This window comes from Haliotis rufescens, unplaced genomic scaffold (assembly GCF_023055435.1).
Source record: "Haliotis rufescens isolate VD_foot unplaced genomic scaffold, xgHalRufe1.0.p SCAF_19, whole genome shotgun sequence".
In the NCBI taxonomy this organism is placed as follows: domain Eukaryota; kingdom Metazoa; phylum Mollusca; class Gastropoda; order Lepetellida; family Haliotidae; genus Haliotis; species Haliotis rufescens.
Genome location: NW_025963879.1, coordinates 22826260 through 22847009, shown reverse-complemented (window position 1 = coordinate 22847009; position 20750 = coordinate 22826260). Strand labels below are relative to the sequence as shown.

The 20750-nt window shown below is 41.9% G+C and overlaps 1 protein-coding gene across 1 annotated transcript; it reads right to left on the bottom strand.

Annotated features, from left to right (window-relative positions):
- Nucleotides 1-317: 317 nt before the first annotated feature.
- Nucleotides 318-20235, bottom strand: LOC124135320 (HEAT repeat-containing protein 3-like). Its single transcript, XM_046500592.2, has 17 exons — nt 19968-20235; nt 17000-17172; nt 16419-16506; nt 15507-15610; nt 14080-14189; nt 13013-13153; nt 12512-12642; nt 11750-11794; nt 11248-11344; nt 10333-10424; nt 8758-8820; nt 8172-8254; nt 7541-7677; nt 6500-6585; nt 5733-5882; nt 4073-4246; nt 318-3267 (listed from the first exon to the last, which is right to left on the bottom strand). Exons 1-17 carry the CDS (start codon nt 20103-20105, stop codon nt 3169-3171), a joined length of 1911 nt encoding a protein of 636 aa, XP_046356548.2. The 5' UTR covers nt 20106-20235; the 3' UTR covers nt 318-3168.
- Between the last annotated feature and the right edge of the window lie 515 nt (nt 20236-20750).

Below are 20750 nucleotides of genomic sequence, written 5' to 3'. Positions count from 1 at the left end.
TTTATATAGCGCATTTCCTAATTAACAGCTGCTCAAATGCGCTCAGGTCTTGATTGATCTTGTCAAAGGCTCTCTTGAAGACTCAGGTTTTGAGTGTCTTTTAAAGTGTGTCAGATTTCTGTTTCTCGGATTTCTTGTGGCAGATTGTTCCCTAGCAATGGGCCAACATGTTGAAATGACCCATCGTCATGTTTTGGTATGTAATGGTGTGTTCACTAACTGAGGTCAATTTGAAATCCTCCCATCCCATTGTCAATGAGACAATACAAAACACATTGGGAAAGGTCATCAATATGTCCATGAGACAATACAAAACACATTGGGAAAGGTTTTATTGCATTCACAAAACAATTCCTATACATGGTTCATGTACAAAGGATCCAGTGTAATGCTTCACAAGGGAATGGCAACATCCTTACCCCTCGAGTTAACTGAACTGTCAACCTTAAACTGCATCCTTAAAGCAGGCACGCAGTCTGTAAATACCACTGGCTCGTACATGCTGCATGAGACACTCGTAGCATGCCCCCAGTCTGTAAATACCACTGGCTCGTACATGCTGCATGAGACACTCTAAGCATGCCCCCAGTCTGTAAATACCACTGAAATTATGGAGAACATGCGAGTCGTGATCTTTAATTTCTTGGTTTACAGTTAAAAAAATATAGTCCTGGTTGGTAGGATGAAAAATAGAATTAAAAAACACTGTTGGTTAAGCTTGTCTCGTCGGTCTTGCTGTTTAACCTCTTGTTCATGACACAAGTAAATTTACAAAAAACAACGCGCCTAATTAGGTTTCAGAGCTTGATCGGTTTTGACTTAGCTGATAGACCCTAAGGCATTACCAGTACCTCAAATCACATAACGAGTGTATGTGTAAAAACAATGCTAACAAGATAAAATTGTAAAACCATCAATCCATACTGTAATAATACATTCTTTGAAGATTATCAACTGCAAGGCCATTTCATAAAAGAGATTATTTTCAGAATAATGCTAACGATTAATGCCCTTCCTTTAGAAGTATGGAGACATGCGGTGCCAACGGTCCCTGACAAAACACGAAACAGGGACAAATAAAATTGGTGGCCTGAATTGTCCAGCTCCGTTTCCCTGACCAGAATGTAAGGCAACAGTGGACAATTATGACGATTCTGTACACAGAGTGGCATAGGGTTGATTCACTCTGAATGGACCGCCTCGGTGTTCCAGTGGATAGTGTCTGCCCAGGGAAAAGGTTGCTGGTTCAATCGCCTGTCCGCATCATACCAAATGATGGTAATAGATATATTTGTTACCCTGAATTTTGATTGGCATTTAGGTGATTAAATACCGTATTCGACATAATAAGCACCCAGGGCACTCTCACAATTAGAAATAGGGGGCTCTTATTAGAATATTATTTTGGTGAAAAACAACAGGGTTAAAAGATCGTAAATTTCGTGGTTTATGCTGACAGCCTGAAATGTTTATATACGACAGATGTATTTTTCCAGAATCTAATTGCCCACAATTAAGGATGCATATAACACACGTATTATACACGAATACAAAAGTCTTGTGTATATTGATCAATTGGTAAGGGGTGCTAATTGGGATTGTTCACTAGCCAATATGTTAGCAAATATCGCAGTGGGCGCTTATTAGAGCGGGCCGCTTATTACGTTGAATACGGTAATGATTGGTCAGGTTGTAGTTGGTATACTGTGTCTGAGAAGGGTTTGCATGTTAAACTGCACCATGGTATCTCAAAAATGCTAGCACTATGAAACCAGCATTAGGCTGGGCTAGTACAAGCAGCCATACAGACACATCCATGCATGTTGTTCTAGAAGTTATTTAATCTTGAATGCGGTATTAACCCCCATTCAACTCAACAACCATGAAGGACTTGTCATTCAGATAGGTCTAGAAACATTTACCACAATCCCCCAAATCTTGAAGGTCTAGCTCTCGTTCCACAAAGCAAGGACTGTCCACGGTAACATACCAGACAGTTTGTGGAACAGGTTTCTGAAGTATTATGCATACCTGTCAGTTGGACGATCAGAAAATACACTACACCTCTAAATACACATGGTCCTATGTCAATACTTGGTTGGATCTTAAGTAAATCACTATTTCTTATACTAAATGAAAACACTATTTATGCACAGACCCTAACATGACTGACATGACTGAGATCATTTCATGACTTCATGACTTTCGTCCTTTTATAGAAAACAACCATATGAAACATAGATTAGCAGATATTCAGGTTCACACTTTCCCTTAAAAATAAATATTTCAATGCAAATATGCAGCCACTGAAGTGATTAATCATTTTCCATTATGTGCAGAGCGAGCAAATCGTTACTTTCAGCACTTACTATAAAAAAGCCATAGCCTAATGGGATGTTTTTACAGTAAGTTTTCACAAAGAATAATTACAGAAGTGATGAAAATGTCGGCATCACAAATGAAATAATGGGTCATGTTTACCGGACACACAAGTACTTGTTTGTGTGAAGACTACTTTTTTGGAGTCATCACAACCTGTTCCTGGATCAGGTCTTTCATTGACATTTACAATTTGTCATGGAGACACAAGTTATAGGCATTTCAACTCCTGTATTGTTTTTCCTCAACATTTCAAGGCAACCTCATTAAGATAGATGGACAAGAAGTATAACTGAAATATTGTGTAGAAAGTGAGCAAGTGTGAACAGTATTTCAGTTATATCACGGCATGTCCCCTTGGTGCGGGAATAACGCCCGAAGTGATGCAGGTCTCAGACGTTTACCACTTTGGTGAAACCCATGAGCATGGGTATGGTGATGACACACCCAGCAACATTATCAGGGAAGACTTGGATTCGAATCCACGATCGTAATTTCCTGGCACACTTATACCTTAAGAATACAGAAGAAAAAACAATATATCTGGTGTCTATCTGCTGATCATACAGTACCCTCAGTGAGGTATTCATGAATGTATAGTTTATAAGTTTGTTTGTTTAGCACAGTACTGAGCAATATTCCAGGTACAAGATGGTATAGTTAATAAGACGATCCTGTGTCTGTGAAGGACTCTCTCCACAGAGAATCTTAGCATACTTTTTAAATGAGATTAGTAAGATTCTGCAATAAGTTTTGTCATGCATCAATAGATTTGACTGTGGTGATGTTTCAGCGTGAGGCCTTGTAGTCGATGAATCGTTTCAGATTGGTACGGACCATGCTGATGAGAGCCTGGTGTTCTCCAAGTCTCCCTCGTTCGCTGTTGATCTGCAGCAGAAAAAGAAATGGATGACCAAGAACACAACTACATAACAGCTCTCAACACACATAGCTCCACATTTGCATATCATCTTTGTTTTTTGTTTAACACCACACTCGGCAACATTCCAACGAAATGAAGATGGCCTGTAAATAATCGAGTCTGGACCAGACAATCCAGTGATTATATTGTGAACAACGATCCACACTGTCGGGGTACAATGACATGCCATCATCCAAGTCGCCCAGCCTGACCACCCAATCCATTTGGTCACTTTTCACGACCATCATACGGGGATCATATCTAACCAGGATTCCTCCAAGGGGTGCATATTATGAATCATTAATGATGAGGGGTACGTTAACAAGCGAGTGAGTTAGTGAGAGATTTAACCCCACTTTGAGCATATCAGCTAGATGTTGGAGGAAAGCCTTAAGCAATGCAGGTCTTGGGTATTTATCACCATTGTGCTGACCAACCTAGAAACATAGTCAGGCTGAATCTGGGAATGATCATAGGATTCTGGCGTGCATAAGGGACGTAACTCTGCACAGTCAATTGAAATGTCATAGATGACAGACCTGGAAAGTACTTTAACAAATGAAACATCCACAGCAGAGCTGAACCAGTTTGATGTGAACTGGGAATCAGATTATTCACAAGATCAACCAGAGCAACATCCATAGCTAACCAGGGGTTCCAAGTGTTTTGTGTGTGTTTTTTTTAATGTTGCACTCAGCAATATTCCAGCTATATGATGGTGGCCTGTTAATAATCAAGTCGGGTTTGATTTAGTATTCATTGTATATTCACCCGTGATGTCAGCATAGGTCTGAAGTTCCTCAGCTTTTCAACCAGGGCTATCTCCCGGACGATAGGGTCAATATGATCCTCTGCGAAGACGTCAAATACCGAGTCCAAGGCCTCTGCCACTACCCAGAGTTCCGGGTCACGTCCGATCACCTCCAACAGGAAATGTCCTATGTCCTGGCAATCGCAATGTTCAGACATACAGTCAAATGTGTTTTGTCTGAGGTGGGTAAGTGAGGCAATGAGTGGATATTGTTTAACATCAAATTCAGCAATGCGCCAGCCATTTCAAGGTCTGGTTTGAAATTAACATAAATCCACTAGTCCGCGACGAGGAAGGACTTGGGACTTTTCTTGTGGACTACCACTCTAATCAATAGGTAGATGGCAACTCTGTCGAGATCACTGATGAAGACTAGTGAAACTAAATATATCAATTTCTAACCCAAATAAGATATTCCATCACTGACCAGATAAACCAGTGGTTGAAAGCATGAGCAACATTTGAAGCCACAAGAAAGCAAATGGCCATGAAGGCCTATTCTGCCCTGTAATATGCATAATAACTCCCCAAACCCTCCCTTACCAGATAAACAAACATCTGAGTACCCCTTTTCCTTGACAGAAGAATACGGTGTCAGCACTATGTCCACTAATGCATCCCCATTGGTCTGAAAAGTTGGATATCTGTTATTTAAAGGGTGTCTGGGCTCTAACTGTTTGAGAGTCTCAGCAAATTCTGATTCAAGAGCCTTAAACTCCACTTTGTCTCCCAGTTCAGAAAAGAGGCAAAGACCATGGTCCACAAACTGATTGTAGCGACTTAAAGTCGGTCTTAAAGTATGGATTGTGATGATCGTCTTAAAGTACTCATGGAAATGAAAAAACAACTGTTTTGCTGGATTTAATAACCGACACAAAGCATTACATAGATGTAAATACGAAATAACAAAACAAATGGAAAAGTACTAGTCTGGATTTGCTAGTTTTATCTCAGTGCTTAATACAAAATGTACTTTACAGGAGGTAATTTGTAGGCACTTTCAACATTCAAAAATAAAACTAAGTCCAAATTGACATAGGCATTATGCAAATTAGTCTGGAAAAAAGTTATCAAAACAACAATAAAAATAACAGCTATGTTTATGTACATAATAATAATGACATATAAGTTGTTGTTTGAGAAGGGAATATGTTACTTTTACGTTCTGATATTTTGACGATGATTCACCATCCCACAATGCCACTCACAAATCACTAACCACTGACAAATCACATGCACGTGGGTGGGTTTCAAGCACCTGTTTTCACCTGTCGTCAAGGTGTCATAGGTCATGGACATTCACCTTGATCTACCAACACCTGGTTATGCTCAGTTTCACAACAGTCTGTTTTGTTCATATTTTTACACACTTTTACGTGTAAAAAGACATAAAAACCTTTGATACGCTGTATTTGTGCTAATTGAGTTGTTTGAAAATGTATATATTTTGTATATTAACTGCATTTATTTAAAATCTGAGATCGAAAAAACAGTTTTTTTCATTTCCGTGAGTACTTTAGCGCCATGATTGCTCTGTGTAAGGGGCCCTGGACCCACTTGAATGTTAAGGTACGGGAGTTGAAATCATCTCAGTGCAAGTGAGTTCGCATGTCCTCCTACCTTCAGCAGTGGGTGTGGTGATGACAGTTTGGCTAGAAGTCCGCCAATAGTGGCCACGCAGCGAACAGCGTTCACCCGGACATTGGCGTTACCGTCCTGGTGGCTCAGGGCGAACAGGAACTGCAGGTCAGCGATTGTTATCTCAGAGAACTGAAACAAGAATGAGTAAGTGAGTGAGTTAGTGGAGCTTCTTCAAAGCCACAGTCAGCAATATTCCATCATCATCATCCTCATCAATGTAACTGTTCAATAAATGAGTCTTTGCCATACATTTCATACTGCATACATGACCAGTGTCTGAAACTCAGCAGATAAAACTGAGAGCCTTAAGGGCCAGCACATTTAGAAATAACTGTAGGCCCAAACATTTTAGCTGAAGCAGGGAGACATACCCTTGCAATATAAATTACAAAAGTCCACCAGAAGCTTTTACTGCTATCATACTGAGTTCCCAGAGATGGGGTGGTGATGAAACCTTCATTTATCAGGAAATTATTAGCTTGTAAAACATCTTTATGACTACATGTCATACAACATTTGAAAGGTCTAATCCTACTGTTTATAAATATGAAAGTTATGTTTATCACATTACTTAAATAATGCTTAATAGATAAATACTAAAATAAACATGGGCCTGCTGAAATTTAAAACTATCAGCCCGAGAACAAATCTGTTGGCCTTAAACCTACGGGCCGATGTCTATTTTGAACACTGTACATGACACAAGCAGCCATTAACACTGAAAGTGAAGACTATCCCTCCCTCACCTTGGGAGACTGAAGCTGGGCCAGTTTCTGCATGACTGCTCTCATGGCGCTGGTCACTGCTTCCAGTAGGTCAAGGTGAGACTTGGCTGAAACAGAGCGTGTAATCTATCACATCATTCAATACAGGTGATGTCAAAGGGGATTTATCACTGGCATTCAAGATTACTGCACTTATATAGCAATGTGTGTATGTATGTGTGTGTGCGTGCGTGCGTGCGAGTGCACATGCACATGTGTGTGTGTGCATTTTTCATTCAATATAGGCAGCATAATACTCAAGAAAGAAAACATACAACTTTATGGACATCAACTACTGGCTTATAGCATTAGCTATGTTGAAATGTAGAATCTACATCGAAACGTTGCTAATGCAATTAACCAGAAGTTGTAATCCATAACATTGTATGTTATCTCATTTGGCAGTTGGATGTTCATTATCACTGTCTTAATTACTTGTTTCTCAGTTTTGTTGTTTTGTACTTTGGAACAGACCAACCTGGGACTGATATAATGAGCACTGTCCCATACGGTAGAGGAACGATGACACGCAATCAACAAAGTCACTGAGACTGACAGTTGATCCATGTCGTCCCCATTTAACCAGAAGTGAGGGAAATAAATACTTCTTAGCATCCAAGTGAGTGATTCAGGGAGAATCTGAGGAAGGTAGGTTCTACATCTCTTCCAGCAGAATTAAAAAAATGATGGACTGGCACAAGCTTACACGTTAACCACTAGGCGACCCCTCCATGTAGCAATAACCACCTTGCATTGAGTTGAAGAGCTGCACCACCTCCTACCCTCCACCAAGAGCCACCTGGTTGTGCTACCCGCCTTGTGTTGAGTTGTAGAGCTCCTCAACCATGTACCCCCCACCAAGAACCACCTGGTTGTGCTACCCACCTTGTGTTGAGTTGTAGAGCTCCTCAACCATGTACCCCCCACCAAGAACCACCTGGTTGTGCTACCCACCTTGAGCTGAGTTGGAGAGCTGCACCACCTCGTACCCCCCACCAAGAACCACCTGGTTGTGCTACCCACCTTGTGTTGAGTTGGAGAGCTGCACCAGCCCGTCCCACATCTTGTGCAGTGGCAGCAGCCCACCCATAGCATCGGCGGACATGGTGTTAAGGATGTTGTTGACACACAGCAGCGCATGGGTCTGGACTCGCAGCAGACTACACAAACACCACACTCACTTATATTACACATCTTTAATTGAGATGGATAATGATATCATTCACAATTGCTGACTGAAAATAATGAACTTGGCTGAAACGGGATATCTGACAAAAAATGATCAGATGAAATGGGAGATTATAAGTTATAAATGTCTTAGCCTTTTTTCAGTCATTAAAAATCAGCTATTCATAGACCAGAAAAATCCTGTTATTTTTCTTCAGTTGGTTGGTTTGTTTTTTGTTGTGCACATATGACGGTGGTCTGGACCAGACAATCCAGTGATTGATATCATGAGCATCGATCCACACAATTGGGATCGATGACATGCATCAACCAAGTCAGCGAGCGTGACCACCCGATCCCGTTTGTCACCTCTTACGACAAGCATTGTCGCCTTTTACAGCAAGCATGGGTTGCTAAAGACCTATTCTATCCCAGATCTTCACGTGTCAGAATATAAAGAATGTTGCAGTATTATTTGTTTATCTACCTGTTAGCTATTTTCTTGCCCCCGACACAGTTGTTGAGCACAAGCTGTTTGCTCTCCTCTACAGGTTGGGCCTTGTTCAAAACCTGAGAGATTAACATCAACACATTTATTCAATTAGTAATAACATTAAAATACTAATACAATCATAATTATCATCAAAAGATCTATTCCATTGTCATAATCATAATCACCAACACTAAAGACAACCATGTTGTTATTCTAAGGACAAGGTTACTGCTATTCCGCACAATGGTAAATACTTGTGAATACATCAACCCATATTCAGTCTAAGACAGAGTTGTTGCCATGGAAACTCGAAAAATATATTTTTAAAAACCACAACCTATCAAAAAGCACCAGTTCAGCACAAGACCTATTTATGTGCCATGTGTGGTGAAGAAATATTGTATGGTTTTCAAGATCTGCACTGGAAACGACATCTTGCATGGACAGTGTCCATTTTTATACAACCTGCCACCCCCCACCCTACAAAATAGGATCAGTACCATCCTTGACATTCAAATCACTTAGATGTTATGTTATTGCAAGGTACCAATGGAGGGTGACACTCCCAGGGAATGCTTACCTTTGTGAGGATATCGTTGTTCAGCAGGGCGCCCTGAATCTCAGTTGGCACGCACAGAGGGCTCTGGCACAAACAATACATGCACATATAATCTTTCTATCCTGTGGGAAATTTATTGTCTTTGCTGATCTGAGTTTAATTGTAATGTTTTTGATATTAACACACAACAGTACATAATGATATGGGTATATTACAAGCAGGGCTTCAACTGAGTATTTGAAGAAGTGTTAGTTTCAAGACTCAAGTCCCAAGCTCCTCACAGCGATAGTCCGTTCGGGGGTGCTCTCTATACTATCGCTGCCACCAGTCTAAACTCCCCACTGTGATAGGTGGCCCCAACCATGCTTGGAGTTGAACTTGAGACCGTTATGTTCACAAACAAGTGACGACAGTCGTGACGCTGAATACACTTACCGCTGATAAATTACTTTCTTTGTTTGTCAACGTGAATTTCTATTTCATTAAAAGTATCATCTTTAACTGATATAGTAAGAATGTAAGGTAGAAGTTGGTTGATTTTCATTAGTCTGCAATCTCAAACCAATCTGAATATTAAAAAAACCAAAGTAAATTCATCTGGAAAACATGGTCAGTCGTAAACCTTTTCAAAATGAAATATGATGGCATTCTCAAAGACATAAATAAAAGTATAACGTTACTAATACGTGGTTAGAGGGCAAATTTCAAGATTCTTGTAATGGCCGCGCCCACACTGGTGACAGCGATGTTACCGAGAGTGTAACGAAGGTGTCACGCACTGGGAAGGAGCTTGCTCAAGTCCTAGTCAAGGGGAGATCACTCTAACTGCATATTTATGTTTAAGAACATGTAAAAGATATATGCTATACATGTGTGGTGTTTGTTATTTTTATCTTGTCTCTCTTCATATTGTATTGGACCACCTCAGTGTAATGTATATCCCTGGAGAGTGAATGGTTGGTGGTTTGATCCCATGGCCACTTCATTTAAGATGTAAAAACAGAACTCCCTGCCTGGTGCTTGGCATTAGGGAATGAAAGAATTATTGGTTGGCTCACAGTCAGTATACTGTATCTGAGTCAGGTATCCATGTTAAACTGTGGCATATTAACTTAAGAATTAAAAAATACTTTAACCAATATTTAAAAGTAGTATTTGAGCTGGATATTTAGACATGTGAGATCTTTGTAAATACTACTAAATTGCATATGTAACCTAAAAAAACATCCTTTCTGTTATGCAATTTCATTGGATTGACTGTAACCAATCAAATAAGAGCTTGGATTCACAGTAAACCTCCTGCAGCAAACCTGTCATATCAATCCATCAGCTTTGTCTCGGGAGTCAACCAGTTTCAAAAACACTGACTGCAGCAAGAATTTTGCCAAAGTAGATAAAACGATTGTATTTGTTGCAAGTAATAGTTGATTATGTCAGTGATGGCTTCATAATAGCCTTCCAAGCCTAACAATGGCACTTAACAATGGCTGTAACATGTGTTTAATAACAGCTTATTTAATCGTTGATATACATATTATTGATAAACATGAGATAAAGTAGAATTAGTAAATAAAGGTGAATATCTTCTGTACTTACACATTCCTCACTGGCGTCTTCCCCCATGCTGATGTCAACAGCCATCTCATCAGAGGAGCCAGAGTCGATGCTGACGTCCTCCCAGTCATCATCTGTGACAGACACAACCTTGAGCAATGTAATCCTTGGAACATGATGCTGGGACTACTTTGCTGGGAAAAGACACTGGGAGAACGATCCTGGGAATAAGACCCTGGGAACACGACCTTTGCAACACGACCCTGGGAACACAACCCTGGGAACACAACCCTGGGAACACAAACCTGGGAACTCGACCCTGGGAACACAAATCTGGAAACACGACCCTGGGAACACAAACCTGGGAACTCAAGCCTGGGAACAAAAATTTGGAAAAACGACCCAGGGAACACAAACCTGGGAACACCACCCTGGGAACTCGACCCTGGGAACACAAATCTGGAAACACGACCCAGGGAACACAAACCTGGGAACTCGACCCTGGGAACACAAATCTGGAAACACGACCCAGGGAACACAAACCTTGGAACACGACCCAGGGAACACAACCCTGGGAACACCACCCTGGGAACTCGACCCTGGGAACTCGACCCTGGGAACTCAAATCTGGGAACTCGACCCTGGGAAGACAACCCTGGGAACACCACCCTGGGAACTCGACCCTGGGAAGACAATGCCGGCAACACATTGCTGGCAAGCCAATACTGGCAACACAATACTTGATCAGAAAGCTGCAACACAACCCTGAGAACATGATGTTGAGAAGACAATGCTTGGAACACAATGATGAGCAACACAATTTATTATCCAACAGAAATGATCTAATATTAAAATAGCTTTCTGATGCATTCAAAGATTTATCTGGAAACTGAAACCAACCTATCCCTGCTGACGCTGCTAACCTGGAACAACCCTTCCTGTCCAGACAAGACTTACCCCCAGCACAGCACAGGTTGGCGATGATCTCGAGGCTGGTCTGCTGAGCTGAAAGGATCTGGTCGACCTCCTTCAGTTTACCTCGAGGCTCAGCGCCCTGACAACAGACACAAAGTGCCAGATTATCACTTCGCTACATTCACAATATACTACCTGCCAAATTATAGTTTTGAATTGCAAACACTAGTTCAGGCTGAGATGACTGATTCATGTTGATTTCTGTATCATAATACTGAATGTTAATATTAGGTATCAAATTTACTAACATAGCCTCCCTCCTGGGAATTCTGAGTTAGAAATGGGCCCTAGCAATCCATGCTGGATAGAGACAGACAGACAGACAGACATACAAATACAGACACACAGACAGACAGACACACAGATACAGACAGACAGACACACAGATACAGACAGACAGACAGACAGAGAGACACAGATACAGACAGACAAATAGTGTGTTTCAATCATTCCTTATAACCACAAATAACTTATTGCTAGTTACCCTTTGGTGTGCAATACTGGCCTCATCACTACTCCCAGCACCATTCTGCAATATGAGGACATGCAACACACGATAAATATTAAATGCATGTTACCATGGTTACAACTTAGTTTGAAATAGTCACACAGACATACCTTTTCACATCCCTTGGGACTCGCAGTGCAAATGTATTTATGTCCACTTTAACTCTTTATGCATACTGGACATAATATTTTGCATCTGGTGAAGCCCTGTCTGAGTGTCCTTATGCTACCAGGCATTCAAAGTTGTATTTGAAACAGTATGGAACAAGACAAGTCACGTACAAAACACGGGACATATTTTGACGCTTCTTGAAAGAACCCTGAAACTGACTGTCATTCAAACTGGAACATACGAGCGAGTGAGTTGGGTTTAACGCCGCTATTAACACTATTCCAGTTATATCACGGTGTGTTAGCTTAATGTGGGAGGAAAGCTCGAAGTGATGCAGGTCTTGGACGTTTACCACTTCGGTGAAACCCACGAGCACGGGTATGGTGCTGACAAACCTAGAAACATACATAATCGGGGCGAACCGGGATTGGAACCCACAATCATAGGTTTCTGGCGTGCCCAAGGGATGCAACTCCGCACAGCGAATTGCGGCGCCTTAGACGACTGGGCCACCCGTGCCCCCTGGAACATATGAACATTGGTGACCAATGGGTTCAGGGTATATCTCCATATTAATGAGTAGACAATCAAGGGTGCAGAACCACACACAGAAACACCATCTCCTACCAGACAGCCATTCTGTGTTGCCTCCCCGATTAGGTTGGTGACGTCCACTGCCAGGACAGTGGCTAGTGTGTGGACGAGGGTCGCCATCGGAGTCTGGGGCTGCAGTGGGTTGCTGACATTGATCAGGATCCCTGCAAGGTTTCATACAGAACTAATTACAACAGGGTGAGACACAGCCATTACTGTTACTTGTCTCCAAAAGTCTAGTTTTTATGTATTGTCTGAACACATTCAGGTGTCATTACTGGTGGGAACAAGCATGTGAAGTTTCAGCTTGACTGGTCTAGTGGTTTCAGGGAGGAAGTTTACTGTGCAGGGAAATGTATGTAGAAAGAATTTTCCAGGTCCAGGTTGTCAAAGGAGGACGTATTGGCCCAGGGCAGAAAAATGCAGCAGGTGAAAGTCACAGTTTTAATTATCTTTTTCATCACATTTTCAACAAAAATGCTGAGTAGTGGGCATAATTAGCTTTTCAATAGGGCTGCCTTGATATCCACCCACCTGTCACAAGTGTGCTTAGCTGGATACTATCTGCTGATTCGACCGGTGTCATCAACTGGCTGAGCAGTGCTAATGTGCCGCCCGTCTGACAATACTCGGCAGCCATCTTGTTGTTTTCTGTCACTGCATGGAGACATTGAGCTGAAAACCCAACCATATCATCATCATCATCATCATCATATGAGCATGGGTAGGTTCTGGTATGTCATGGATGTGTATGAGTGTGTGCATGTGTGTGTGTGTTTGTACTTAATGCATACACTGATAACTAATAATCTTCCTGACATCGGTCCTGTACCTGGCTACTATGGCTGACATCGGTCCTGTATCTGGCTACTATGGCTGACATCGGTCCTGTACCTGGCTACTATGGCTGACATCGGTCCTGTACCTGGCTACTATGTCTGACATTGGTCCTGTACCTGGCTACTATGGCTGACATAGACCATGTACCTGGCTACTATGGCTGACATAGACCATGTACCTGGCTACTATGGCTGACATAGACCATGTACCTACCTACTGCTATGGCTGACATAGACCATGTACCTACCTACTGCTATGGCTGACATAGACCATGTACCTACCTACTGCTATGGCTGACAGACCATGTACCTACCTACTGCTATGGCTGACATAGACCATGAACCTACCTACTGCTATGGCTGACATAGACCATGTACCTACCTACTGCTATGGCTGACATAGACCATGTACCTCCCTACTGCTATGGCTGACATACACCATGTACCTACCTACTGCTATGGCTGACATAGACCATGTACCTACCTACTGCTATGGCTGACATAGACCATGTACCTACCTACTGCTATGGCTGACATAGACCATGTACCTACCTACTGCTATGGCTGACATAGACCATGTACCTCCCTACTGCTATGGCTGACATACACCATGTACCTACCTACTGCTATGGCTGACATAGACCATGTACCTCCCTACTGCTATGGCTAACATAGACCATGTACCTACCTACTGCTATGGCTGACATAGACCATGTACCTACCTACTGCTATGGCTGACATAGACCAGAAACCTGTACCTACCTACTGCTATGGCTGTAGAGAAGCCATACAGCTGATGCTGCAGGCAAGGCAACAGGTACTGCACTAAGGTCTCCCTGTTGAACACACTCACTGCCAGGTCACTGCTCTCACTGCAACACAAGCCATCCTCCTCACAACACCAAGCAGGGACAATACAGTCAGGATCAAGAACAAAAGATTCCAGAGATGCCAACTCTAAACATCTTCCCGAGGCAAGGGAGTTAACTGACTAAAAAAGTCCATTTGCCACTCTTGCCGAACAAGGCTGGTATTGTGGAGTTAGATTTTGTCTGGACTAATGAGTCTATGCATAGTTCAATCAAAATCGCGCAATTAAATTGAAATCTGGTTCGTTAACTGTCATGTAGATTTCGGTTGATTGAAGAATTTGCAAAACATGTGCACTGCTAACTCGGTGTCAACAGATATTTTCCAAATCTTTTCAATTTTTTAATCAAGGTGCTCACGTGATGTGACTTCGGTATGTAAGATCCGTTTTATCACAATATAGATCTTGATTATCAATCAGATCATCTTGACGGGGGCGCCATTTTGTTTGAAGCAAATGCAAGTGATACGAGGCGGGGAAACTGATTGGTCCATAGGAGAGGCATAGAAGGGACATAACTTGTAATAGCCAGTGGCGGCGCTACGATCGAGCCCAGGAATTCCAGCCTAGTTCGTCAGTCAGTTAACTCTCTTGCCTCGGGAAGAAGACCCTAAATGAAGCTCTGGAGTAATAGGAGGTTTAAAAAGTACTTGCATATTCGATATTTATGTTAGACCTACACATAGTGAAACATGTGTTAATAGTGTAAATTTAGTGTCAAAATCATAACAATTACACAAAAATCATAATGGCTGGCATCTCTGTGATTGATTCAATCCAGGCTGGGACATCAGAAGTCATAATAGTTAGTCGAGGGACAATGTTTACAGAACATTTAGAATGATACATGATGTATATATTTGGTTTAAATGATCTCATTGTTTGCTAAATAGCATAAAATGTGACCGCATGAACCAGGCCCTGATGTCATACTACACCTGGAGCAAACAGTGAGTGAGTGAATGAGAATGGTTTTACACCGCTTTTAGCAATATTCCAGCATTATCACGGCAGGGGACACCAGAAATGGGCTTCACACATTGTACCCATGTTGGGATTCGAACCCGGGTCTTTGGCCTGGCGTGCGAACGCTTTAACCACTAGGCTACCCGACCGCCCCCCTGGAGCAAACAAATATGGGGAGGTAGGTAGGGCATATATATACCATTCTAAATATAACTGATGTCCTGACAACTACGTACAGACATAATAAACGTTTAAGGGTCACAGGTAGCATCATGGGTTCACTGAACTATTGGAAACACGCATCCTTTTTGGCCTTACTTTTACACTAGACTCCCACAGACAGGCATCTTACCAAATATTCCACAGCAGGTGCACTGCCTCTGCAAAGATGTTCTCAGAAGTGTCATCATGTTTCACAATCTTCTCCTTCTTGTCCGGAAGCCAGCCTACACCATACTGAAGACAGACATCTGTGTGTACTAGTGGAATACATTCAAACACATTCTCATACATGTCATAAGCATGGATGCAAGGATCAGATCACGGGATCATGCTTCGTGTGTTGTTTATGCCACACTCAGCAATATTCCTACAACATGACTCTGGTCTATAAATAATCGAGTTTAGACCAGACAATCCAGTGACTGACATCACGAGCATCTGCCAGAGAGTCTGACCACCTGAGCCACATCAGTCTCTTACAACAACCATGGGTTGCTGAAGATCAATTCTAACCTGTATTACCATTGTGATGATGGTAGTCGTATTTCAGAAAGGTGCTAGTAATGTTGCTTATATATCTATAGTACGGTATGTAAACATGTGTGATCGACTTAACACAAAAACTGATGTTTAGGGGCATTGGGCCAAAGACTTAATATGGTCAGAAATTCTAACTGTATGAGTGACCTAAGAATGTGAACCTGACCAGCTTCCATCCATAGTGCCAGTACTGCCTTGGATTTGTTTGCTTGTTTGTTGTTTACTGCCGCACTCTGCAATATTCCAGCTATATGATGGTGGTCTGTAAATTAATAAGTCTGACCAGATAATCCAGTGATTGACACAATTGGAATACGATGGCATGCATCAACAAGGTCAATGAGTCTGACCCCCGATCCTGTTAGTCTCCTCTTACGACAAGCATAGTCACTTTTTATGGCAAGCATGGGTTGCTAAGACCTATTCTACCCCGGAATCTTCACGGGTGGAGGGGCCTTGGACGAAACGTTGGGGAGTACATAATGACTGAAGTCTGGCTCACCTTCTGGAATAGAAGGACAAGTGGTGTAAGGACGTCCTTCTGCACCATCTCCTCGCAGACCTCATGGCCGCCACTTACACTCAGGTTTCTGCAGACACATGAAAGATCAAAACAGTGGCCTCATCACTTCTGTGCATGTAAAAGTGTACTACCAAGCTGCATTGAGGAGTTTTAAGTTTGAATCTTCAAACGATAATAAAATGTAATAATCAATGATTTGACTGTAACCATGGCAACATAAATGTTTAGTAATTACTTTTCACTTGTCTCAGACTAATGGACCCTTGGCTGTGTATAAAACTTCTAGTGACACGTCTTACCTCAAATCTCTTAGCGCCACATGTCTTACCTCAAAGCTCCTGGCGCCACAGGTCTTACCTCAAAACTTCTAGCGACACACATCTTACCTCAAAGCTCCTAGCGACACACGTCTTACCTCAAAGCTCCTAGTGACACACGTCTTACCTCAAAGCTCCTGGCGTCACAGGTGTTACCTCAAAACTTCTAGCGACACACACCTTACCTCAAAGATCCTAGCGACACACATCTTACCTCAAAGCTCCTAGTGACTCATGTCTTACCTCAAAGCTCCTAGTGACACATGTCTGATATGGGGACTAGGATCTACAATCAAAGGAGCGACAATCTTGACAATGTTGTGTTGTAGTAGTAGAGGTATAACTTCCGGCTGGCTGACCAGGTTGGCTAGGGTGGAACAGCCACACTCCCGGGTCTCCACGTTCACACTCTGAAGCTGCAACAACCAATATTGTATGAATAAACAGGCAAACATTCAGACCAACAAATGTTCACTGAGAGTCTAGCTAAGTAAAAAAGTGCTCAGATAAAGTGCTCAGGTCAGGAATGTCACAGAGGGGAGATAACTCTATAGACAGATGCATACCGCTTTAATTCGGCAGAGAACATGAGTGAGTTTTTGCTGCCTTTCGCAATATTCTTGCCGTGTCATGATGGTGGACACTTTACACATTTTACCCATGTGGAGAATTAAACCCTGCTCTTTGCTGCGATGCGACAATGACTAACCACTGGGATGCCCTGCTACAATTTAGTTAAAAACAAGGATGATACTGATCATAATCAGTTGATATTTACATGATACTGTGAAAATTTTCAATTTTCAACAATATGTTCGGAAAAATGAGAATTTACGGATATCACCTTCCCTATAATTAGGAACACAACATTGTGGAGTACTTGCTTACTCTTTCATCAGGTGAAGGAGATGATGGAGTAGGTATACTCCGAAACATTGTGTTCCGCATTATAAAGAAGTTGACATCCATAAATTCTCTCTCTTTTGTGTATCACTTCTAAATGCTATTCAAATACTTTATATGGTCAGAAATTCTAACTGCATGAGTGACCTAAGAATGTGAACATGACCACATCAAACCTGACCAGCTTCCATCCATAGTGCCAGTACTGCCTTGGATTTGTTTGCTTGTTTGTTTTTACTTTAATTGTTTGTTTGTTTGTTGTTTAATGCCGCACTCAGGAATATTCCAGCTATATGACGGTGGCCTGTAAATAATCAAGTCTGGACCAGACAATCCAGTGATTGACATCACAAGCATCGATCCACGCATTTGGGATACCATGACATGCATCATTAAAGTCAGCAAGCCTGACCAACCGATCCTGTTAGTTGCCTCTTATGACAAGCATCATCACCTTTCACAGCAACTTGAGCAAGCATGGGCCTCTGAAGACCTAGTCCAACAAGGATCTTCACGGGTCTACTGCCCTGGAAATCATGTACAAGCAGTCGGGTGAACAGCAAGCAATGTGGACAGATAACCCTTCAGTATGAACGACACAAGCATCTACTACATAGTGAGTGAGTAAGTGAGTGAGTGGGGTTTAACGCCGCTTTTAACAGTATTCCAGTTATATCGTGGCGTGTCAGCTTAATGTGGGAGGAAAGCCCCAAGTGATGCAGGTCTCGGACGTTTACCACTTCGGTGAAACCCACGAGCACGGGTATGGTGCTGACAAACCTAGAAACATAATCGGGGCGAACCGGGATTCGAACCCACAATCATAGGTTTCTGGCGTGCCCAAGGGACGCAACTCTGCACAGCGAATCGTGGCGCCTTAGACGACTGGGCCACCCGTGCCCCTTCTACTACATAGTCTACACACTGGCAGAAGGGTTTGCTTTCAATTCTCAACTTATTCTCAACAATTCAACTAATCCCTCCAACCCATACAGATTTATGCAAATTAATAAGTCTTGACTGAACAAGAAATGGCAACTTGTTATTTATTTTAGTAACCAGTACTGATATCATATCATGACATGAAATTCCTTGTGGTTTTTTTTCAGGGGTGGAAAGACAGTACCCATTTCCTGTCTGCCCCTTCATATACCTTGTAAGGATTCGGAAGGAAAATAGTATTATGATATTATTTACAAAATGTCTTTAAAACTATCATGATATAACATTTATACTAAGTTTTCCCATAATAATTAGATCCACACCAAGTGCTTTTATGAGTTATCATGGTGTAATATTTATAAATCATTTCATATAATTATAGTTTAGCAAGTAATACTTATCATCAGGTAAAATGCTTATATAAAATATCAGTAGTTTCAGTTATAGCTTTTTAGATAGATGCTAGCCTAAGGGGTTTCAGGGATTGACCTTTCTAGCTCATATGCTAAAAAGAAGGACTGTAAACAATCGTGTCTAGATCAGACAATCCAGTGAATGATATTATGGATAATGAACTATGCCATTGGGGTGAGACGACATGCAATCAAACAAGTCAGCCAGTCTGACCAATTTTTAACCGATCGATAGAGTCTGTTCTAACACCCAGCACAGATTTCTGGACTCTGTTCTAATCAGGAGACCACCTCCATGGTCCAGTGGTTGAGCGTCCGCCTGGAGAGCGGAAGGTCCCGGGTTCGATCCCCAGCCATGGTCTAGTGGTAGAGTGTTTGCCTGGAGAGCCTGGCTGTGTTATACCAAAAGACATTAAAAGATGGTACTTGTTCAGTTGTTGTTACCCTGTCTGGCGCTCGGCATTAAGGGGCTGAAACAAGAACTTGTCGGCTCGGAGTCAGTGTACTGTGTCTGAGTGGGGTATTCATGTTAAACTGCGGCATGGTATCTCAGTGTGCTAGCACTATAAATCGGCATCAGTCCAGACTAGTACAAGCAGCCACACAAACACACACACACGTATACATGCACGTCGCTATATAAGTGCAATAATCTTGGACGTGACGTTAAACCCCATTTCACCTCACCTCTAAACAGGAATCCCCATGAGATTCCCTGACCTGAGCCGAGAGGCGCGATGGGGTTCAACAGTCAAGACATGACCCTACATTACGGCCAACCTGCAGCACAACAGCCTTCATTAATCCTATTTAGACTTTGGTGGTCAATTAACCCTAGTGTTTTCCTCCGACCTTGGCATTGCATCCTATTTACCGACTGTGTCATGGTTGATTGCTGAAAACCAAAACAATGTCTACACGTAACGGCAGAATTCTTTTACTTAGCTACTCACCTGCTCGATGACATCAGAAACAGTGCCATGTGCATTCGGAACAAAATTCTCAATTTCCGTTTCAATCTCCTTCACACTTGTTAATCCCGTTGGTTCAGCCTTAGCAGCTCTGAATTTCTTCTTCTTCGACTTGCCCATTTTCAATATGATCAGAAATTTGCATGACAGGGTTGAGAAAATGTCCAAGTGTCATTTCATGTTTATAAACAACCACATGGACAGCTGGTCGCCGCCATCTTCCCGACGTAAAAGGACCGTCATGTAAAGCGGGACTTCCGTAAACAAGCCGCAGTTTAGTACTAGACTTCCTTCCAGTTTTAATCTGGTTACGCTGTTTGCATGCGCAGATAGCCATGCGAAAAGAATTACCAGTCAATTCAATTTCTAAAATTAACTTTTACAATATCTCTTTCGGCACGCAAATAGTCTTTTTGATAGTGATGTCTTTTTTCACTAATTTGTTTGACAATATCACTACTGCTTGTATGTATTGCCCATGTGCCTGTAGTGATATCAGTACTGTATGTATTTATAGCTCATTTGCCTGTAGTGATGTCAATACTGCATGTTTTTTTATAACTCAGGTGTCTGCAGTGATATCAATACTGTATATATTTATAGCTCGTGTCTGCAGTGATATCAGTACTGTATGTCTTTATAACTCATGTGTCTGCAATGATATCAATGCTGTATGTCTTTATAGCTCATGTGTCTGCAGTGATATCAGTACTGCATGTCTTTATAGCTCATGTTTCTTCAGTGATATCAGTATTGTATGTATTT

Excerpts from the sequence above, each read along its gene's own strand:
- LOC124135320 (XM_046500592.2), bottom strand. The coding sequence starts at position 20,105 with ATGGGCAAGTCGAAGAAGAAGAAATTCAGAGCTGCTAAGGCTGAACCA. Across the intron at positions 14,190-15,506 it reads CACCTGCTGTGGAATATTTG|TGAGAGCAGTGACCTGGCAG; the intron begins GTAAGATGCCTG and ends CTTGTGTTGCAG. Across the intron at positions 11,795-12,511 it reads CAACACAGAATGGCTGTCTG|AATGGTGCTGGGAGTAGTGA; the intron begins GTAGGAGATGGT and ends CTCATATTGCAG.